Source organism: Cetorhinus maximus, chromosome 4 (genome assembly GCF_964194155.1).
Source record: "Cetorhinus maximus chromosome 4, sCetMax3.hap1.1, whole genome shotgun sequence".
NCBI lineage: Eukaryota > Metazoa > Chordata > Chondrichthyes > Lamniformes > Cetorhinidae > Cetorhinus > Cetorhinus maximus.
Window position 1 is genome coordinate 170140106 of NC_135882.1, and position 23792 is coordinate 170163897.

The window sequence follows — 23792 nt, forward strand, 5'->3', positions numbered from 1 at the left end:
ACTACAAATCCCGAACTGCAGCGCGCCCTGGTGCAGCATGCGCGGTATTTGACTGACGGGTCTCGTGGGACTGTCGGGTTTGGAATCTGGCTGGGAGGGAATGGCAGCGTTTGTGAGGAGGATCATCAGCACCACCAAGGCACCGGGGGCAATCGGTCCCTATAGGTAAATCCTACTCAGCAGCTTCCAATGGGCGGTGGAGTGAGATTAGATAGTTTTTTTTAAAAATGCTATGGGGTGAAACTGTTGCATTCCTTGTTGCATAATAGTTGCATTTAGAACTAAAACTCCAATGCAACACTTCAGAAGCACTTAATTGATGGTAAAGCATTTTGGCGATCGTGGAAGGTCCTGTATAATTGCAAATTCTTGCTTTAAAACAAAGTAGCTGTGCCCAACTGTAAAGTAGAAAGCCAAAGAAGTAGAAAGTTCCAAAGAAGAGTCATGTTGCACTTTTGTGTGTCTCTCTGTACACACAGAGTGCAACATGTCGCCAGATCTGCTGAATTTTTCTCGCACTTTTGTTTTTATTTCAGACCTCCAGCATCTATAACAAAAACAAAAATCCCTGGAAAAAAACACAGCAGGTCTGACAGCATCTGCGGAGAGGGATACAGTTGTCGTTTCGAGAAGGGTCGTGCGGACTCGAGGCGTTAAACTGTATCCCTCTCCGCAGATGCTGTCGTACCTGCTGAGTTTTTCCAGCTATTTTTGTTTTTGTTCTAGATTTCCAGCATCCGCAGTATTTTGCTTTTATCTTCAGCATCTATAATTGCTTTTATTTGAGCAACCTATGAAGAACTGTTGCCTTCCCCACCGACCCCCCGTTCAACTGGTCATTCGTGTGCATTAATTGTGTGTCAGGAAAGCAGAACTTGCATTTCCACCATGCATTCATTGATTAAAGTGTTATAAAATTCAAACACCAACACACAGAACAGTGTGGACCACAAGTGTTTATGGCAGCCATAATGTTCTGACAATAGTATACTCCAAAGGTCACTTTGCTTTAATATTAATCTGACCATGGAAGCGAGGATGGTATCGACAATGGCTACCAAACGGGTTTATTCTTATACTCCCAAGGCTCCAGTTAAACTTGGAATTTACAGGTACCATAGAAAGGCATAACATTAGTGTGTTGAAATAAGGTACTTTTGTTTTGAGTGTAACACTGTTGTTCAGATTTACTTTATATTGTTATAACCAGGTTAACAGGGGCGAACTGACTCCTCTCTTTGTCCCACTTCTGAGTTGATTATAAACAGAGTTTGAATTTAAAAGGGAGGGAATGTTGCAGATTTAATATATATTTAACTGTGTATAGCTTGGTTCAAAAAATAAGCCAGCCGTGTGCTTTAAGTTAACGAGTAAAGAGTTAGTTTTATTGCTAAAACTCACTCGGGTAAAGATGCAGCAATTATTAACGAAAGGTTTAAAATGTGCAAATATATCAAACTACCCGCTAATGCAGAAACAACACAATAGATGGCGTAGTGGTATTGTCACTGGGCTAGTATCCCAGAGACCCAGGGTAATGCTCTGGGGACACGGGTATGAACCCCGCCACGGCAGATGCCTGTTGGGTTTCAATAAAAAGATTCAATAAAAATCTGGAATTAAAAGTCTAATGATGACCTTGAAACCATTGTTGTAAAGACCCATCTGGTTCACCAACTGGAAGGAAGTCTGCCATCCTTACCTGGTCTGGTCTGGCCTACATGGGACTCCAGACTCTCAGCAATGTGGTTGACCTCTGAAATGGCCTAGCAAGCCACTCGGTTGTATGAAACTGCTACAAAGTCTCAAAAAAGGAATGAAACAGGACGGGCCACTTGGCATTGACCTTGGCAACAGAAACGACAAAGGCAAACTCGGCCCTCTCGACCCTGCAAATTCCTGCTTTCACCTGGGGGCTGGTGCTAAAATTGGGAGAGATGTTTCATGGACTAGTCAAGCAACAGCCTGGCAGAGTCATCCTCATGGAAAGGAGAGGCTGAGTAGGTTGGGCCTGTGCTCAATGGAGTTTAGAAGATTGAGAGGCGATCTTATTGAAACATATAAGATTCTTAGGGGGCTTGACAGGGTAGATGCTGAGAGATTGGGAGAGTCTAGGACCAGAGGGCATAATCTCAGAGTAAGGGGTCACCCATTTAAAACTGATAGGAGGATTTTCCTCTCTGAGGGGAGGTAATCTGTGGAATTCTTTATGGAGAGGATGGGTCGTTAAGTATATTCAAGGCCGGGATAGACAGATTTTTAATCCGTAAGGAAATCGAGGGTTATGGGAAAAGGCAGGAAAGTGGAGTTAATTATCAGATCAGCCATGATCTCATTGAATGGCGGAGCAGACTTGATGGGCCAAATGGCCTACTTCTGCTCCTACGTCTTATGGTCTTGTGGTAATCATACCTTACAGATAATGTCCCAGATACCCAGGGAAGGTGATGATGGTATGTCCTGTCACACCGGCAGGACAGATCCCGCAGAGGTGGAGGCACAGTGGTATACAGTCGGGAGGGAGTTGCCCTGGGAGTCCTCAACATCGAACCGGACCCCTTGAAGTCTCATGGCATCAGGTCAAACATGGGCAAGGAAACCTCCTACTGATTACCATGTAACACCCTCCCTCAGCTGATGAATCAGTGCTCATCCATGTTGAACACTACTTGGAGGAAGCACTGCAGATGGCAAGGGTACAGAATGCACTCTGGGTGGGGGACTTCCTAAAGAACTTAGCTGCTAGTTCAGGTCTGCGGCAAGTGGTGAGGGAACCAATAAGAGGGAAAAATATACTTGACCTCATCCTCACCAACCTGCCTGCCGCAGATGCATCTGTCCATGACAGTATCAGCAGGAGTGACCACCGCACAGTCATTATGGAGACGAAGTCCCGACTTCACATTGAAGATACCCTCCAACGTGTTTGTGTGGCACTACCACTGTGCTAAATGGGATAGATTTAGAACAGATCTAGCAAGTCAAGACTGGGCATCCATGAGGTGCTGTGGGCCATCATCAGCAGCAGAATTGTACTCGAACACAATCTGTAACCTTATGGCTTGGCATATCCCCCCCTTTACCATTACCATCAAACCAGGGGAACAACCTTGGGTCAATGAAGAGTTTAGGAGGGCATGCCAGGAGCAGCACCAGACATACCTAAAAATGAGGTGTCAACCCGGTGAAGCTAAAATCCAGGACTACTTGCATGCCAAACAACGGATCAGATCTAAGCTCTGCAGTCCTGCCACACCCTGTCATGAATGGAGGTGGACAATTAAACAACTCACTGGAGGAAGAGGCTCCAGAAATATCCCCATTCTCAATGATGGAGGAGCCCAGCATATCAGTGCGAAAGATAAGGCTGAAACATTTGTTACAACCTTCAGCTAGAAGTGCCAAGTGGATGATCCATCTCGGCCTCCTCTGGAGGTCCCCAGCATCACAGATGCCAGTCTTCAGCAATTCAATTCACTCCATGTAATATCAATAAATGGTTGAAGGCACTGGACACTGCAAAGGCTATAGGCCCTGACAATATTCTGGCAAGAGTACTGAAGACTTGTGCTCCAGAACTTGCTGCGCCCCTAGCCAAGCTGTTCTAGTACAGGTACAACACTGGCATCAACCCGGCTATGGGGAAAATTGCCCAGGTATATCCTGTGCACAAAAAGCAGGACAAACCAACCTGGCCAATTACCGCTCCATCAGTCTACTGTTGATCATCAGTAAAGTAATGGAAGGGGTCATCAACAGTGCTGTCAAGCGGCGCTTGCTTAGCAATAACCTGCTCACTGATGCCCAGTTTGGGCTCCGCCAGGGCCATTGAGCTCCTGACCTCATTACAGCCTTGGTTCAAACATGGACAAAAGAGCTGAACTCCTGAGGTGAGAGTGACTGCCCCTGACATCAAGGCTGCAATTGACCAAGTATGGCATCAAGAAGCCCTAGCAAAACTGGAGTCAATGGGAATTGGGGAGAAAATTCTCCGCTGGTTGTAGTCATATGTAGCATAAAGGAAGATGGCTGTGGTTGTTGAGGTCAGTCATCTCAGCTCCAGGACATCACTACAGGGGTTCCTCAGGGTAGCATCCTCAGCCCAACCATCTTCAGCTGCTTCATCAATGACCTTCCTTCCATCATAAGGTCAGAATTGGGGATGTTCGCTGATGATTGCACAATGTCCAGCATCATTTGTGACTCCTCAGATACTGAAGCAGTCCATGTCCAAATGCAGCAAGACCTGGACAATATCCAGGCCTAGGCTGACAAGTGGCAAGTAACATTTGCACCACACAAGTGTCAGGCAATGACCATCTCCAACAAGAGAGAATCCAGCCATCACCCCTTGATGTTCAATGGCATTACCATCACTGAATTCCCCCACTATCAACACCTTGGGGGTTACCATTGACCAGAAAATGAACTGGACTAGCCATTTAAATACTGTGGCTTCAAGAGCAGGCCAGAGGCTAGGAATCGTGCAATGAGTAACTCACCTCCTGATTCCCCAAAGCCTGTCCACCATCTACGAGGCACAAGTCAGGATTGTGATAGAATGCTTCCCACTTGCCTGCATGAGTACAGCTCCCACAACACTGAAGAAGATTGACACCGTCCAGGACAAAACAGTCCGCTTGATTGGCACCACATCGATAAACATTCACTCTGTCCACCACTGACGCACAGTAGCAGCAGTGTGTACCATCTTCAAGATGCACTGCAGGAATTCACCAAGGCTCCTTAGACAGCACTTTCCAAACCCACGACCACCACCACCTAGAAGGACAAGGGCAGCAGTTAGATGGGAACACCACCAGCTGGAAGTTCCCCTCCAAGTCATTCACCATCCTGACTTGGAAATATATTGCTGTTCCTTGGTCAAAATCCTGGAACTCTCTTCCTAATAGCACTCTGGGTATACCTACACCACATGGACTGCAGTGGTTCAAGAAGGCAGCTCACCACCACCACCTCAAGGGCAACTAGGGATGGGCAATAGATGCTGGCCTTCTTGAGCCGCTGCGGTCCATGTGGTGTAGGTACACCCACAGTGTTGTTAGGAAGGGAGTTCCAGGGTTTTGACCCAGTGACAGTGAAGGAGCGATGATTTTTTTCCAAGTCAGGATGGTGAGTGACTTGAAGGGGAACTTCCAGTAGTGGTGTTCCTAACTATCTGATGCCCTTGCCTTTCTAGATGTTAGTGGTTGTGGGTTTGGGAGATGCAGTCTAAACAACCTTAGTGAATTTCTGTAGCGCACCTTGTAGATGGTACACACTGCTGCTACTGTGTGTCAGTGGTTGAGGGTGTGAATGTTTGTGGATGCGGTGCCAATCAAGTGGACTGCTTTGTCCTGGATGGTGTCAAGCTTCTTGAGTGTTGTGGGAGCTGCACTCATCCAGGCAAGTGAGGAGTATTCCGTCACTCTCCTGACTTGTGCCTTGTAGATGGTGGACAGGCTTTGGGGAGTCAGGAGGGAGGTGAGTTACTCATCGCAGGATTCCTAGCCTCTCATCTGTTCTTGTAGCCACAGTGTTTATTTGGCTAGTCCACTTCAGTTTCTGGTCACCCCAGGATGTTGATAGTGGGGGATTCAGTAATGGTGAGGCCATTGAAGAGATTCTCTCTTGTTGGAGATGGTCATTGTTTGGCACTTGTGTGGCACGAATGTTACTTGCCACTTGTTATTGTCCAGGTCTTGCTGCATTTGGATATGGACTGTATCTGAGGAGTCGTGAGTGGTGCTTAACATTGTGCAATCATCAGCGAACATCCCCACTTCTGACCTTATGATGGAAGGAATGTCATTGATGAAGCATCTGAAGATGGTTGGGCTGAGGATACTACCCTGAGGAACCCCTGCAGTGATGTCCTGGAGCTGAGATGACTGACCTCCAACAACCACAACCATCTTCCTTTGTGCTAGAAATGACTCCAACCAGTGGAGAGTTTTCCCCCTGATTCCCATTGACTCCAGTTTTGCAATGGCTCCTTGATGCCACACTCGGTCAAATGCGGCCTTGATGTCAAGGGCAGTCACTCTCATCTCTCCTCAGGAGTTCAGCTCTTTTGTCCATGTTTGAACCAAGGCTTAATGAGGTCAGCAGCTGAATGGCCCTTGTGGAACCCAAACTGGGCATCAGTGAGCATTCTGCGTCATGCACATCCCCATTTTCCTTTGCCACAACTTGGGCAGCTGTGTCTTGGTGACTCTTTATTATTTGTTTTTGGGATGTGAGCATCGATGGTAAGACCAGCATTTATTGCCCATCAGAGCCATTTCAGAGGGCAGTTAAGAGTCAGATACAGGCCAGAGTGAGTAAGTAAGACAGATTTCCTCCCTGATGTGCATTACTGAACCAGATGGGTTTTTACAACAATCCAGTATTATTAATGAGACTAGCCTTTTATTCCAGATTTATTAATTAATTGAATTCTCTCAGCTGCCCTGGTGGGATTTGAACTCCTATCTTCCAGAGCATTATTCCAGGCGTTTGGATTACTGGTCCAGTAACATTACCACTATGTTACCACCCCTCTTGGCCTCGGCCTTAAGCTCTGGAATTCCATCCCTGACCCCCTCCACTTCGCTACCTCTTTCTCCTCCTTTCGGACTCTCCTTAAAACCTAACCCTTTGAATGAGCTTTTGGTTACCAATCCTTATATCACCTTATGTGGTTCGCTGTTAAACTTTGTGTGAAGACACTTTGTGTGAAGCCCCTTGGAATGTATTACTCTATTAAAGGTGCTATGGAAATGTAAGTTTTTGTCGTGCACTCCCACGCTGTACGTTGCCAGCATATGTGCACCCATATTAGGGAAGAAGAATCCCACATCTGCCCTCAATTCCTAAAGAGACACTGTAGTGTTTCTGTAGTATAGTGATTGTCACATTCGCCTAACATGCAAACGTCCCTGGTTTGAAACAGCGTGGCAATGTTGCAAAGGTTCCACTTTAGAGGTCTTGTGGCACAATGGGTAGCATCCCTGCCTCTAAGCAGACACCCTGGGTTTGAATCCCACTCTAGAACATGTTGGCCAAGGAAGGCATGTTCCTAACGTGGCCAAACAGGAGGAGTATCAACTTGTAAATCATTCCTACATAGACCAAGGGCAGGAGGTAAGAGTGGGAGAAATTCTTGGTCATCCATGTGATGGAAGGAAATTGGAACCTCTACCATCACGATCCATAGCTCCGGACTACAACATGCATATAAAGAGACACTAATTGTCAATCACTATCCGTAACTCTGGACTACAACATGCATATAAAGAGACACTAATTGTCAATGGTGGGTTGTAAAGTTTGGAGCTACATATTTGTCATGTGAATAAATCTAAAAATGAGTAAAGATTGACTTCTGGTCTCCTCCTCCACCATCTGGCTGTAAGACGTTTAACACTAGCGTGGGGTGGGGTTACTTATTGCAATAAAAATGTTTTCATTGGGTTCTGCAATTGTCTATCGCAAATTGAATACACCTGTAGTTGTGCAATATGTACAGTCGATCTGTAGTTGTGCAATATGTACAGTCGACCTGTAGTTGTGCAATATGTACAGTCGAGATTTTACAATGTTCATTTTTGGCCTGTCTTTTGTTAATATTGAACGATAAACATATCTGTTCAATGCCAGTGCCTTGTGATCGGTGGGAATAAATGAGTGCAGATTACAGATGCATCACTTTATTAAACTATTTATTTTAATTGTTCTACAATCCTCTATAATTTTCTCTCCTGCCTCCCCATTCTCACCTACCGACCCCATTTCCTGTTATTCTGAGGTTTAGTTCCACAGTCATCTTATCAAAGTGGCTGTTCTTATCTCTGAGCTATGTTGGCTTGGGTTTTGCAGTCAGCAGGGAGGGAATGGTGCTAATTGTTCACTTCATTCACTGACAGTTGCCCACAGATCTGCAAGCTTTAGAGCCAACACTTGCCCCAATCCGGTGTCTGATCCCACGCAGTGCCCTCTGCAGGGGTCTGTGAACAGATCGAACTCCTTCAGTCAATCAGATTGAAGAATCCTTACTGAGATGAGCGGAGTCTAAACCAGGAAGTATAAAGCAAGAAATGCAAATTAAATTTAAATGATGTACAGAAAGCAAAATAAAGATTGGGAAAGGCACATGAGATTAAGGGCGAGAGAGATTGGGTCAGAAAAAGGAAAATAAATGAATTAATTTTAAAATCTTCAACACTAACTACTAAAGGAAGTTAGTTTACACTTGCAAAATTAAACTTTCAGGGCCAGAGAGGTGGTTCATCTGTAATTATCATGTCATTAAAAGTTCACTTACTGCTGAATGGGACAGCCTTAACTTCTTCTGGGATGTTTAGTGGGTAAGGACCCTAACCTCACACCATAGATTGCAGTGTCAAATTTATTGGCAACATTTTGTTGTATGGCAGCCTGCGGGAGGAAGCAGGATAACTCAGACTTCAGTTTCTGTGTTTAACTATGTATGTGCAACTCTTTACTGAGCAAATCAAAACAGCAACTTAAGGACTTTGAGTGCTGAGAGCCTCGCTGTTAATCTTAATAAAAAAAAACGCCCCCAGCTACCATGGATTGAATCTGAGCTCTCCTGATGTATGGCCGTACAATTTTAAGTTAGATAATTCAGTGGAAGCTTTATGAGCATATAACATTCCACTAACATTAATTGTTAGGCATTGAATCGGCACACGGCAAAGGCAACCCAACTCTATTGACCCTTAAATGACCACATCTGGAGTCTAATGCCAAGGTTGGAAGAGCTGCCTCAAAGGCATTTTATGTAGCACCTTTAACATAGTAAAACATCCCAAGGTGTTCTTATAAGTCTAATCAGACAAAATGTGACGCTGAGCCACATAAGGAAATACTAGGACTGGTGACCAAAAAAATCGATCAAAGGAGCAGAGAGAGATAGAGAGGCAGGGGGAATTCCTGTGCCTGGGGCCTCTGCCTTCTGTTCTATTGTATGGTGTGCTGTATGACTATGACCATTTTGTAAATGTATTTTATAGCCAAGCAGTGGTGGTGGATCGAACCATGTACATTTCTGGGCAACTGGGGTTGGATCCTGCAACTGGGCAGCTTGTGGCTGGAGGAACAACACAGGAAGCCAAGCAGGTAATGTCTTGGCTTCATTAACAACAAATTCCTGGCCAATACATACTGTACCTTTTGAATCATAGAAGGCATTGGGCCTAAAGAGTCCATGTTGGCGCTTTCAAAGAGCAGTCCGGTTAGTTCCAATCACCTTTTTCCCTATATCCATGCAGTGTTTTTCTCCTTCATATATTTATCTAATGCCATTTTGAAGCCAAGATTGAATCTCTATCCACCATGCAGTGCATTCCAGATCAAAACCACTCGTTACATAAAAACATTTTTCCTCGTGTTACCTCTGGTCCTTTTGCCAATCACCTTAAATCTGTGCCCTCTGGTTATCAACTCTTCAGCCATAAGAAACAATTTATTTTTATTTACCCTGTCTAAACCCTTCATAATTTTAAACACCTCTATCAAATCTCCTCTAACCTTTCCTGCTTTTAGAAAATCAGCCCCAGCTTCTCCAATCTACATAACTATAATCCCTCATCCCATTGTAGCAAATTTTTTCTATACCCTCTCCCAAGCCTTCACCCTTCCCAAAGTACAATGCCCAGAATTAGACGTAATACTCCAGCTGGGGCTGAAGTAATGTTTCAATGATATTGTATAAATTGTTCTGACTGTCAAGAAAACAAGAAATTGTAATGTCTTTTGGTAATATCACTACATATTTCTTGTGTACTGGAAAACAGGATATTGGGGCTTGTTAGTCTGATAATTGGATTAAGAGACAGAGTAACTGCAAGAGTCTAAAACCAACAGTAAGAAATGGTTTTGATATATTAGTGAACCAAGAGGAACTTCAATCAGAATTTTACATAAAGCAATAACAGGAGTAGTTTTGAATTGAGTTGTTTTAGGTCAAAGGGAGATATATGCAGATTGTAAAAGGTGCAAGTAAGTAAGGTAAAGATTGGGTAAATTTACTTTTTTAAAGCCTAAGAGCCAGAGTAAAGAAACCAGTTTAATCAATTCTGGGAAGAAACCATTTCTGAAGACACTGGATGAGATAATAGAGAGATGAAAGGGAAGGAATGCATTTAAGGAAATACTAAAACCGATGTGGGGATAGCTATTTAGATCTCCCAGAAGACAGCAGATAGCTGGCCAGAAGTCTCGGAAGTGGTATAATTGCATCTTTACTGCATGTGAGAGTATAAGCTAAAATATATATGTTGGTAATTAAAGGTTTATCGAAAATACAACATAGCTTGCAGATGCTCCCAAGTGTAAGCCAGTCCTGTTGACCAGGTCACAAGTGGGTTATCCTCTGTTAAACTACTGGTTTTCTGCTCTGATATCAAACATAACTAATCTGTTTAAAAGAGAGAATCAGCTTTTTTTCACTGGAGCTACCCAGCTAGGTTTGATGAAACCTGAGAATTATTTTCATGGTTCATTAACAATTGATACTTGATGCCCATTGCCAATACAGTAACGTGGGCATGCTTTGAATCATTATGGTCTATAACCTATTCTTTGAAGGATAGTTGCAAGTTTGAGCTTGCAGACTGTGCTTTAATTATGAAACATTTCGCAATCCAAGACTTTGACATAAATTAATCTTCACTTTTTGGAAAGCTTGTGTCTATTTAAATGATTTGCAATCTGAAAAGAGATATGAGTGAGGAAAATCTTTTATTAACAGATTATAAGGTTCCAAGCATATTTGTATAAAATAATGACAGTGAAGAAATAACTAATCATCTGAACTAATCTGTAATGTTCTCTGTGGCAGGCACTCATCAACATGGGAGAGATCCTCAAGGCTGCAAACTGTAACTATGATAATGGTATGAGGCTAAAATGTGGCGTTCCCCCTGCACAGAGCCAGCAAGAGCTTTTTCAATCATAAACCAGGATACCAAAAGTAGAGAGGAAATAACCAAAACACGTTAAATGATTTGTGCTTTGTAAGGAATAATGTCAAATCTAGTTTCAGCTGGAACTGTGAGGAAGAAGTGTGAGGTCATACATTTAGGGAGGTCAAACAGTTACAGGGATTACAAAATAAATGGGAATATACTCAGAGGGGTAGATGAAGTGAGAGATCTTGGTGTACAAGTACACAGGTCCCTGAAGGCAGCAGTTCAAATAGATAAGGTTGTAAAGAAGGCCTATGGAATGCTCTCCTTCATTGACTGAGGTATAGAATATAAAAGTAAGGATATAATGTTGGAACTGTAAAAAACACTGGTGAAGCCACAACTGGAGTATTGTGTGCAGTTCTGGTCACCACATTACAGGAAGGACGTAAAAGCTCTGGAGAGAGTGCAGAGGAGGTTTACAAGAATGTTGCCAGAGTTAGAAAAGTGAGGAGAGATTGGATAGGTTCGGGTTATTTTCCTTGGAACAAAGAAGGCTGAGAGGTGACTTGATTGAGGTGTACAAAATTATGAGGGGAATAGATAGAGTGGACAGGATAAAATTGTTTCCCTTGATGGAGAATTCTAGAACCAGGGGACATTAGATTCAAGATAAGTGGCAGAAGGTGTAGGGGGGACATGAGGAAGACCTTTTTTATGCAGAGGGTAGTGGGTGTCTGGAATTCACTGCCCAAGTTGGTGGTAGAGGCAGAAACTTTAAACTCTTTTAAAAAGCACCTGGATCTGCACCTAAAGTGCTGTAAGCTGCAGGGCTATGGGCCGGGTGCAGGAAGGTGGGATTAGAGAGGGCACCTGGGTGTCCTCGGGCTGGCATGAACAAGATGGGCCGAATGGCCTCCTTCTATGCTGTAACCTTTCTATGGTTCTAACTGGGAAGATTAAAATGAAAACAAAATACTGTGGATGCTGGAATTCCTGAAATAAAAACAGCACTTGTGGAGAAAGAAACAGTTCATGTTTCTGGTCGATGACCTTTTAATCAGAGCTGTGAGATCATTGAACTGACACGTTAACTGTTTCTCTCTCCCTGCAGATGCTCCCTGATCTGCTGAATGTGGTTCTGGCATTTTCTGTTTTTGTTTAAATCTACTTAATGGAGTGATGTACTTTGTGTGGCAGTGCTGAATTTACTGTACAATCTGGCAGAGAATATTGCTTAAACCATGCTTTGGGAAGATAGATATTTTAAAGAAAATGCTTAAAACATTGATATGTTAACTTAGATTTAATTTTGAGCGCTTACTGACGAGTTTTTTTTTAATTTGTCGTAGTTGTAAAAACAACTGTTCTGCTGGCAGACATCAACGACTTCAAGTGTGTTAACGATGTTTACAAGCAATGTGAGTATAGATCTCGTGTTTGTATATCTTTTTAATGCAAGTGTAAAAACAGATAAAATAGGAGCAGAGTAGACCTTTTGTCGTCTCAAGCCTGCTCCAGCTAAATTTTTACCTCAGCTCCACCTTATCCTCGTATCCCTTGATTCCCTTAGTATCCAAAAATCTATCAATCTCAGCTTTGAACCTACTCCAACTGAGCAACGACAGCCTCAATTCCAAAGGTTCATAACCCTCTGAATGAAGAAATTCCTCCTCATCTCAGTCCGAAGTGCTGATCCCTTATTCTGCGACTGACGCCTAGATTCTAGATTCCTCATCCAGGGGTAAGTAGCTTTTTTTATTCTTTCGTGGGATGTAGGTGTCGCTGGCTAGGCCAACATTATTGCCCATCCCTAATTGCCCTTGAGAAGGTGTTGGTGAGCCGCCTTCTTGAAGCACAGCAGTCCATGTAGTGTAAGTACACCCACAGTGCTGTTAGGAAGGGAGTTCCAGGATTTTGACCCAACGACAGTGAAGGAACAGCCATGTATTTCCAAGTCAAGATAGTGAGTGGCTTGGAGGGGAGCTTGCAGATGTGGTGTTCCCATGCACCTGCTGCTCTTTGTCTTCGAGGTGGTAGAGGTCACAGGTTTGAAAGGTGTTGTTGAAATAGCCTTGGTGACTTATGCAGTGCATCTTGTAGATGGTACATACTGCTGCCGCTGTGTGTTGGTGGCAGGGAGTGAATGTTTATTGTGGTGGGTGGGGTGCAATCAAGCAGGTTGCTTTGTGCTGAATGGTGTTGCACTAATTGTGTGTTGTTGGAACTGCACTCATCTAGGCAAGTGGAGTCACACTGCTGACTTATGCCTTGTAGATGGTGGACAGGCTTTGGGAAGTCAGGAGGTGAGTTACTCAGGATGTGAGCCTCTCAGCATCTGCCCTGTCGAGCCCCTTAAGAATTCTGTTTCAATGAAATCGCCCCTCCATAGGAACAAGGAGCAGGAGTAGGCCATTCGGGCCCTCGAGTCTGCTCCACCATTTAATAAGACCATGGCTGATCTGATAGTAACCTGAAATCTGCATCCCACCTACCGCTGATAACCTATCACTCTGGCTTACCAAGAAGCTATCCACCTCTGCCTTAAAAATATTCAAAGATTCTGCTTCCACCGCCTTTTCAAGAAGAGAGTTCCAAAGACTCATGACCCTCTGAGTGAAAAAAACTCGTCTCATCTGTTTTAACTGAGTGACCCCTTATTTTTAAACGGTGACCCCTAGTTGTAGATTCATCTACAAGAGGAAACATCCTCTCCACACCCACCAAACCAAGACCCCTCAATGAACCTTTGATGAAATCACCCCTCAGTCATCTAAACTGTGAGGGCTTGGGCTGTGCAATCCCAGAAATCAGTCTAGGGAACCCTCATTGCACTCGCACTAAAGCAAGTACAGATCTCATGTTTGTACATGGAGAGAGTTGGGGATTAATAACTCCTTGAATTATAATCCCTGACAGTGTATAGTACTTTGGCAGTGATATTTAACTGTGATACTGAAAGACTTTCCTACTGACAATCAGAAATAGGACCTCCATCTGACTTATTTCAATTGTATAAAACACATTGCTGTTTGTGACCAACACGTTTTTATTTTATTTTACTATAGAGTGGCTGAGGCGAATAGTATAGATGCATTTAAGGGAAAGCTAGATGACAAAAAAAGGCACAGAAGGGTAAGAGGAGGCACTTGTAGGACCCTAAATGCTGGTGTAGAGCACTTGGGCAGAATGACCTATTTCTAAACTGTCAATTCTGTGTGAATAAGACTCTTTTTACTCTCAGATTTCAAGACCAACTTCCCAGCCAGAGCTGCCTACCAGGTTGCTGCATTACCACGGGTAAGCTGTTTTTGTTTTTTTCACTCATTCATGGGATGTGGGCTTCGCTGACTGGGCCAGCATTTATTTCCCACCCCTAGTTACCCTTGAGAAGGTGGTGGTGAGCTGTTGTCTTGAACCTCTGGAGTCCATGTGGTATAGGTACACCCACAGTGCTGTTAGGAAGGGAGTTGCAGGATTATGACCCAGTGACAGTGAAGGAACATAGTACATTTCCAAGTCAGGAGGGTGAGTGACATGGAGGGGAATTTCCAGGTGGTGGTGCTCCCATCTATCTGCTGCCCTTGCCCTTCTAAATGGTACTGGTCGTGGGTTTGGAAGGTGCTATCGAAGGAGCCTTGTTGAATTCCTGCAGTGCACCTTGTAGATGGCACACACTGCTGCTGTGCGATGGTGGTGGAGGGAGTGAATGTTTGTGGATGTGGTGCCAATCAAGTGGGCTGCTTTGTCCTGGACAGTGTCAAGCTCCTTGAGTGTTGTGGGAGCTGCACTCATCCAGGCGAGTGGGGAGCATGCCATCACGCTTCTGAATTGTGCCTTGTAGATGATGGACAGGCTTTGGGGAGTCAGGAGGTGAATTACTCATCACACGATTCCTAGCCTCTGACCTGCTCTTGTAGCCACAGTATTTATATGGCTAGTCCAGTTCAGTTTCTGGTCAATGGTAACCCCCAGGATGTTGATAGTGGGGGATTCAGTGATGGTAATACCATTAAACATCAAGGTGCGATGGTTGGATTCTCTCTTGTTGGAGATGGTCATTACCTGGCACTTGTGTGACACGAATGTTACTTGCCACTTGTCAGCCCAAGCCTGGATATTGTCCAGGCCTTGTTGCATTTGGATATGGACTGCTTTAGTATCTGAGGAGTCGCAAATGATGCTGAACATTGTGCAATCGTCAACGAACATCCCCAATTTTAACCTATGATGGAAGGAAGGTCATTGATGAAGCAGCTGAAGATGGCTGGGCCGAGGGCACTACCCTGAGGAACTCCTACAGTGATGTTTGGTGACTCAATGGCTTGTACTGGTGAGCTTACCCAAGGCATTTGATCATGAGGGAAAAATTTGGAAATGTTAGAAGATTGGGAAGAAAAATTGGTCTATGGACATGTTCATAACCAAATGGCATTCTTTAATGTTTTGCCCCGTATCTTTTCCTTCAGGATATTACAAATCCACTGCAAATTCAATCTCTGTGAACATAAATCAGCGCCTCAATTTCCTGCGTGGATCTAACTTTGAATCTGAAAATTTAGCTTTAGGTTTTGTTTGCATGTTTTCCCCCAACCCTTGCAAGAACTTCCTTATATTAAAAAAAAACCCTCTCAGCGATGTTCTTGCCACCCAGCAAGTCTTTCCTTAATGTCAGCTGGACCCTCCGTCCACTCAAACTTCCCTTATTGTCCCCTGGCAAACTACTGCTTCCTACCCATTTCGGATAGATGGATGACTAGCTGGCATGTGGCTGTGGCCGTGGTGTTAATAATATAGTGCAGGCTTTATCCTTGCACTTGCTCTCAATCTCTCACCTGCTTGAAAATGCACTCAAGATTAAAAGTAACCTCCATGAGTTTAAATCCTAAAAAGGCAGGTTGTGAAATTGAATTCAGTAAAACCCAACTGTTTAATTATCATTAACGAAAGTGATTGTGCCTTCTCTCTCTGGTTTGACCACAATCTATCCACACTACATTTGATTCTAATGTCCTCCATTTGTGCCAATGACTGCTACAAATGTTTTTGGCAGGTGGGCCTTGCCAGAGGTACCCACTTTGGTTGTGAATGGATGTTGGTTCTCAAGTTTAATAAATGTTATCTAGGACACTAAGAATTCTCCTTGGAATTGTGAAATAGGATCCATGAACAGGCTTTGGTTTAACGTCTCATCTGAAAAATGGCACCTTCAACAAGGCAGCACTCCCTCAGAGCACTGCAGTGTCTACCTAGGTCAAGTTCGGGAGTAGGTCTTGAACCCACAGCCACATAACTCTGAAATGAAAGTGCTAGCATTCTGCCAACCTCGTAGCATGTGTTCTAGCTCTCCGCTTCACTTCATCTCCTCCCATCTGGATGATGACCTCTTGAGTTTGATCTCCTGTTTGATGCTGTTCCAAACAGGTTCAACAGAAACCTCAACACCATTTAATAGGAACATAGGACATAGGAGCAAGAGTAGGCCATTTGGTCCTTCAAGCCTGCTCGACCATTCAATAAGATTATAGCTGATCTGGTTATGGTCTCTGCTCCACTTTTCTGTCTGCTACCCATAACCCTTGACTCTCTTGTCTACCAAAAATCTAATTCAACCATGAATAAATTTAAAGATCCAGCTTCCCTACCTTCAGGGGAAGAAAATTCCACACTCTAATGACCCTCTGAGAGAGTTAGGAACAATGGAATAGCTTTAAGTTTAATTTATATTTTATAATTAGGTGTTAAGAAAGTTGTAACCGGTTTTAGTTGCTTTTAGAGGTTTTGTGAGCTGGGTGCCAGGAAGTCCTGTTTGTATACATGCATGTTTAATGAGATTTTACAACTTGAAGTGAAGAGATGAATTATCAAGGGGTTAGTAGTTTGCTGAAGTTTACAAAAATATTAAGTAGAAAAAGACTGCGCTGTTGCCTAGCGACAGGCCCAGAGACACTGACACAGGGAAACATAGAAAGGCGGCAGTTAGTGTGTGTATACCAGTGTGCAGGCAGAAGGTCTAATCTCTCTAATAAGAAATCCTGCAAGCCTCAGTTCCCCCAGCAGTTTAGAGAACTCGTGTGTTTGCTCTGAAGGTGAAGTAATAGTGAGTGGAGAGATATCAGTTGATGAAAAGCATCTAGTGAATGCTAGGAAGTCCACCAGAAGAAAACTGTTTGAAACTGAGCTAACCCAAGCAAGAAACCTTGGTGTTGAAACGGTGGTAAATCTTCACTGGGGTTTTTTGTCCATAAGGGTTACTGGGATAAAAGGAATAGTGAGTTTGAATCATTTTCTGGTATCTGTATTGACATCTTTCCAACCTTTTGTCTTGTGTAAAATATAGTTCATTTTTTCTTGTTTAATAAACATTTTATTCTTTATGTTAAAAGTATACTGGCAGACTCTTGTGAATGTGTTCTGTGACTGACCTCCATGTTTTCTAAAAAAAACAAAGTTAGGATCTACCAAACCAGGTTTCACTCTGGGATCTGAATTGCCCAGTATTAACATCAGCTGGGATCATAACAGAAAAACATTTCTTCTCGTCTGTCTTAAAAGGGAGACCTCTTAGCCTTAAACTATGTCCCTGAATTCTAGTTTCCCCCACAAGAGGAAACATCCTCTTAGTATCCACCCTATCCAGTCCCTTCAAGATTTTATATGTTTCAATAAGATCACCTCTCATTCTTGAAACTCCATTGGGTATCGGCCTAACCTGTTCAATCTTTCTTCATAAGATATGCCCTTCATCCCAGGAATGAGTCGAGTGAATCTTCTCTGAACTGTTTCTAAAGCAATTATTTTTCAATATAAGGAGACAAAAACTGTACACAGTACTGCAGATGTGCTATCCTTCAGGGAATTCTGCAGTTCTCTTATCTGAATGTTGACTTCAACAACTTTTGTTTTCCTAGTGGAGGGCATGAGACATTACTGTCTGGAGTAGGTGAGGTGGTTTATATTGAGGATAGACACCCTGGCAGAAGAAACTTGGCTGACTGGAGGCTGACAACCCAGGGTATTTGGCATATGGGGAGAAGGTGGAGTAGTGGTAATGTGATTGGATTATAAATTCAGAGCTAATGCCCTGGGTTCAAACTCCACCATGGCAGCTGGTGGAACTTAAATTCAGTTAATAAATCTGGAATATAAAGCTAGTCTGTGATGATGACATGAAACTATCATCAATTGTCGTTAAAAACCCATCTGGTTCACTAATGTCTTTCAGGAAGGAAATCTGCCCTGACCTGGTCGGGCCTACATATGACCCCAGATCCCCCACAGCAAAGTGCTTGTTGCTTACCTGCCCTCTCAAATGGCCTAACAAGCCACTCAATTCTCTTGTTGATGAAATATTAACAAAGATGTCTCACTGAGCAAAACAAATGGGAAGATGCTATAAAAGGGTTTATACATATGCCACATTCAAAGTAATAAATCTCTCAGACACTTCTTCAAAGCGGCAATGTGATCTCTCAGAATACATTTGTAATACTTATAGGTTGGAAACCATCTTGGAATGCCTTTCAGCATTTAAGTATCAGAGAACTGGGCATGTACAGTAAGTTCCCTTGGACATTTAAAAAAAAAATTTCATGGGACTTGGGTGTCGCTGGCTAGGCCAGCACTTTATATTGCCCATCCCTAATTCCCCTCAAGAAGGTGGTGGTGAGCTGACATTTTGAACCACTGCAGTCCATGTGGTGTAAGTAGACCCACAGTGCTGTTAGGGAGTTCCAGGATTTTGACCTAGTGACAGTGAAGGAACAGTGATATATTTCCAAGTCAAGATGGTGTGTGACTTGGAGGCGAACTTGCAGGTGGTGGTGTTCTACCCTTATCTTTCAAAGTGGTAGAGGTTGTGGGTTTGGAATGTGCAAATGCTTCAGCCCTATCTTTTGCCCTGATGTGCTGGGCTCCCCTATCAATAAGGATGGGGATATTTGTGGAGCCGCCTCCTCCAATGAGTTGTTTTAATTGTTCAACACCATTCATGCCTGGATGTGGCAGGGCTGCGGAGCTTGGATCTGATCTGTTGGCTGTGGGATCGCTTGGCTCTGTCACATGCTGCTTATGCTGTTTGGCACACAAGTAGTCCTGTGTTGTAGCTTCACCAGGTTGACAGCTCATTTTTAGGTATGCCTAGTGCTGCTACTGGCAGGCCCTCCTGCGCTCTTCATTGGACCAGGGTTGATAATCAAGTTTGATGGTAATGATAGAGTGGAGGATATGTCAGACCATGAGGTTACAAATTGTGTTCGAGTACAATTCTACTGCTGCTGATGGCCTAGATCATCTCATGGTTGCCCAGTTTTGAGTTGCTAGGTCTGTTTGAAATCTATCCCATTTAGCACGCTGGTAGTGCCACACAATGGAACGTATCCTCAAATGTGGAGATGGGACTTCATTTCCGCAAAAACTGTTTGGTGGTCACTCTATCAATACTGTCATTGACGGATGCATCTGTGACAGGCAGATTGGTGAGGACAAGGTCAAGTAGGGGTTACACTCTTGGTTCCCTCAGCACCTGCCGCAGACCCAGTCTCGCAGCTATGTTGTTTAGACTCAGCTCGTTCTGTACTGGTGCTACTGAGCCATTCTTGGTAATGGGCATTGTAGACCCCACCAAGAGTACATTCCGTGCCCTACCCACGCTCAGTGCTTCCTCCAAATGGTGGTCAACATGGAGTACTGATTCATCAGCTGAGTGGGGGTGGGGGTAATCAGGAGGTTTCCTTTCCCATGTTTGACCTGATGCCATGAGACTTCATGGGGTCCTGAGTCAATGTGGGGAACTCCCAAGGCAACTCCTTCCTGACTGTATACCACTGTGCCGTCACCTCTGCTGAGCCTGTCCTATTGGTGGGACATATCCGGGGATGTTGATGGTAGTGCCTGGGACGTAGTCACACTCGCTGAATCATGTCTTGCATACAATGTCAGGCTGTTGCTTGACTCTGGGACATCCCTCCCAATTTTAGGCAAGTCTCCAGATGTTAGTAAGGAGGACTTTGCAGGGTTGACGGGGCTAGGTTTGTCATTGTTAATTCTGATGCCTAGATTGATGCCAGGCGGCTTCATTCCTTTTTTTTAGGCTTTGTAGTGGGTTGATACAACTGAGTGGCTTGCTAGGCCATTTCAGAGGGCATTTACGAGTCGACCATGTTGCCTTGGGTCTGGAGTTACATGCAGGCCAGACCAGGTAAGGATGGCAGATTTCCTTCCCTAAAGAGCATTAGTGAACCCGATGGGTTTTTATGATAATTGACAATGATTTTGTGGTTACCTTTAGAATAGTCTGGATTTTTAATTCCGTATTTTTAAACTGAATTTAAATTCCACCAGCTGCCTTGGCGGGATTCGAACCCATGTCCCAGGGTATTAGCCTGGCCCTATAGATTAGTCCGGTGGCATTACCACCAGGCCCCCGCCTTCCCAAATACTATAATGATGGGATTAATTTTCTCAGCTTGTCTTGGTGGGATTGGAATTCATGACTTCCTGTGCTCGTCTAGTAAAATAACCACGAGACTGCTGTAACTTTTGTTTCTCTGCCGTTTGCAGCCTGTCACTTCATATTTTAGTATTTGCTGTCATTCTTGTTTTTCAGCTATGTCTCATTGTTCCCAATTGGTAATAAGCATTAAGAAAACAAGGAAATTAAAAAGTGTGCAGGTTGTTTTGCTCAATTAACTTCTTTACCCAGAAAGTGGTGAGAATGTGGAACTAGCTTTTTATTACTTCCTTCACAGGATTCGGGTGTTGCTGGCTAGGCTAGCATTTATTGCCCACCCTCTAATTGCCTGTGAGAAGATGGTGGTGAGCCATTGCCTTGAACCACTGCAGCCCATGTAGGTGCACCCACAATGCTGTTAGGAAGGAGTTTCAGGGCTGAAGGAACGGCAATATTGTTCCAAATCAGGATGGTGTGTGGCTTGGAGGGAAACTTGCAAGTGGTGGCGTTCCCATGCATCTGCTACCCTTGCCCTTCTAGATGGTAAGGGTCATGGGTTTTGAAGGTGCTGTCGAAGGAGCCTTGGTGAGTCTACGTGGAGTAATTGAGGTGAATAGCATAGATACATTTAGGGTGAAGTTTTTAGAAAAGCACAGAGAGAAAGGAATAGGACCACCTGGCATCGACCTAGGCACCGGAAATAGCAAACCCAGCCCTGTCGACCCTGCAAAGTCCTCCTTACTAACGTTTGGAGGCTTTTGCCAAAATATGGAGAGATGTCCCACAGAGTCGGGCAACAACCTGACGTTGCCTGTAAGGTATGATTCAGTGAGTATTACTGTCCCAGACACCACCATCACCATCCCTGGGGATGGCTTGATCCACCAACAGAACAGACCCACCAGAGGTGGCTGCACAGTAGTATGCAGTAGGGAGGGAGTTGCCCTGGGAGTTCTCCATATTGACTTGACCCCCATGAAGCCTCATTTTATGAGGTCAAACATGAACAAGGATACCTCCTGCTGATTACCACCTACCATCCTTCCTTCCCCACCCCCCTCACCTCAGCTGACGAATCAGTACTCCTCCATGTGAGATAGGGTGGGAAGAGGCCTGCGCGAAGCATAAACTCCAGGATGGACCAGTTGGGTTGAATGGCCTGTTTCTGTGCTGTAAATTCTATGTAACTCAAAGCTTTCTAATCCCCTAAGAATTTAATGGGTTGCACTGTGTTATAGAGTCCATGCCACTGACACCTGTTTGTATGTCAAATATTTGCCTCAGGTGTGATTTTACTTTTTTTCCCTTTGCAGGGAGGCCGAGTGGAGATTGAAGCTGTGGCTGTAGTGGGGCCTATTGTGGAAGGGGCCGTGGATCAGAAGTTATAAATTGGAGACTAATACTGTAGATACAAGGAAATCACTACTATGATTTTTTTTTGTCTTGTATAGATCAATAATTTAAAGACACACTTTCAAAATTAACATTGTTCTTTTTTAAACCTTTAATTGTCTTTAACAAGAACCATTGATTTTTGTAGCTAATGGTGCTTTATATCCAGTGATCAAAGTTTTGCAAAATACACAATGTGAAATGAAGCAACTGGACTTGTTTGTTTATTGATGTCTTGCTCCTTGTTTGTGTCAAAAAATCTAGGCAGGCATTACAGTTCTGAGAAAAATACTGGAATGTTTTTCAAGTGAGATGCTAAACCAAGGTCCTGTCTGCCAATTCAGGTGGAGGTGCAATTCCCTTTTGGCAGTACTTGAAGGGGTACACAGGTCTTCTAATATTCCTCCCTTATTCATCCACCAGTGTCAGAAGCAGAATAAGCATATGGTTGAACTTTACATTGATTTGAGGGAGAGAAGAGTGGGCCCGAGATTAGTATTTTAAACTTAAATAAGGGCAATTATAAGGGCTTGAAAACAGAGCTAGCTAAAGTGAACTGGCAAATGAAGTTACAGGATAGGTCAATAGAGATGCAGTGGAAAACTTTTAAAGGGATATTTTGGAATACACAGAACAGAAACATTTCAATGAGAAAAAAACTTCCAAGGGGAGGACACAGCATCCCTGGTTAGCTAAAGTTAAAGACAGTATCAAACTTAAACGGGTGGCAGGTCAGAAGATTGGACAGAATATAAAGAACAGCAAAGAATGACAAAAATATGAATAAGGAGGGAAAAAATTAGAGAGGAAACTAGTTAGAAATGGGAAGATGGATAGTAAGTTTCTATGGATATTTTATATAAGAAAAATGTTAAAGTGAGCGTTGGTCCTACAGAAAGAGAATCTGGGGAATTAATAATGGAAAATAAGGAGATGGCAGATGAATCAAACAGGTGTTTTGCATTGGTCTTTATTATAGAGGACTCCAGTAACATCCCAGAAATAGCTGTAAATTGGGAAATGGAAGTCAGGAAAATTATAATCATCAGCGAAGTGGTATTGAGCAAATTGTTGAAACTACGGGCTGACAAATCCTTGGGTCCTGATGGACTTCACCCTAGGGTCTTGAAAGAAGTGGCTAGTGAGATAGTCAATGCATTGGTTTTAATTTTCCAAAACTCCCTGGATTTGGGGAAGGTTCCATTAGGTTGGAAAATAGCAAATGTAACTCCTTTATTCGAAAGGGTGGGTGACAGAAAGCCAAAAACTACAAGCCAGTTAGCTTAACCTCTGTCATAGGGGAAATGTTGGAAGCTATTATTAAAGATGTTGTAGCAGGGCACTTAGAAATATTTAAAGTAATCAGACAGAGTCAACATGGTTTTGTGAAAGGGAAATCTATTGTAGTTCTTTGAAGGAGTCACATGTACTGTGGGTAAAGGGGAATTGGAGGATGTACTGCACTTCGATTTCCAGAAGGCATTTGATAAAGTGCCACATCAAAGGTTATTGCGGAAAACAAAAGCTCATGGCATGAGGGTAGGATATTGGCATGGATAGAAGATTGGCTGCCTAACAGGAAACAGTAGGCATAAATGGGTATTTTTCTGGTTGGCGGGATGTAACAAGCAGTGTGCCACAGGCATTGGTGCTGGGGCCTCAACTTTTTACAATTTATAGAAATGACTTGGATAAAGGGACCGAAGGAATGGTTGCCAAATTTGCTGATGACGCAAAGATAGGTAGGAAAGTAAGTTGGGAAGAGGAGGTAAGGAGGCTACAAAGTGACATAGGTTAAGTGAGTGGTCAAAGATCTGGCAAATGGAATATAATGTGGGAAAATGTGAGGTTGTCTATTTTGGCAGAAGAAATAAAAAAGCATATTATCTAAATGGTAAGGTTGCAGAGCTCTGAGGTTCAGAGGGATCTGGGTGTCCTAGTGCATGAATCACAAAAGGCTAGTATACAGGTACAGCAAGTAATTAGGAAAGCTAATAGAACGTTATCTTTCCTTGTGAGGGGAATTGATTATAAAA

At 43.5% G+C, this 23792-nt stretch overlaps 2 protein-coding genes across 5 annotated transcripts in view; one reads left to right on the forward strand and one right to left on the reverse strand.

The window, feature by feature from the left end:
* LOC144680024 (uncharacterized) overlaps positions 1-23792 on the reverse strand; it is a 147638-nt gene that overhangs the window by 77801 nt on the left and 46045 nt on the right. The gene's annotated exons all lie outside the window — the stretch shown is intronic.
* On the forward strand, positions 7-21962 carry rida (reactive intermediate imine deaminase A). 4 transcript variants are annotated; one of them, XM_078541109.1, is made up of 6 exons: positions 7-165; positions 9018-9123; positions 10847-10901; positions 12266-12334; positions 14158-14213; positions 21678-21962. In XM_078541109.1, the coding sequence occupies exons 1-6, from the start codon at positions 101-103 to the stop codon at positions 21750-21752; spliced, it is 426 nt and encodes a 141-aa protein (XP_078397235.1). In that variant the 5' UTR covers positions 7-100; the 3' UTR covers positions 21753-21962. The 4 variants fall into 4 exon arrangements, with proteins under 4 accessions (XP_078397235.1, XP_078397237.1, XP_078397236.1 ...); XM_078541110.1 differs by lacking the exons at positions 7-165; positions 21678-21962 and adding exons at positions 973-1112; positions 20521-20576; XM_078541108.1 differs by lacking the exon at positions 7-165 and adding an exon at positions 977-1112.

Coding starts and splice junctions, on each gene's coding strand:
- rida (XM_078541108.1), top strand. CDS start 1,027: ATGGAAGCGAGGATGGTATCGACAATGGCTACCAAACGGGTTTATTCT. Junction 9,124..10,846: donor CAACACAGGAAGCCAAGCAG/GTAATGTCTTGG, acceptor TCTCTGTGGCAG/GCACTCATCAACATGGGAGA. Junction 12,335..14,157: donor TAACGATGTTTACAAGCAAT/GTGAGTATAGAT, acceptor TTTTACTCTCAG/ATTTCAAGACCAACTTCCCA.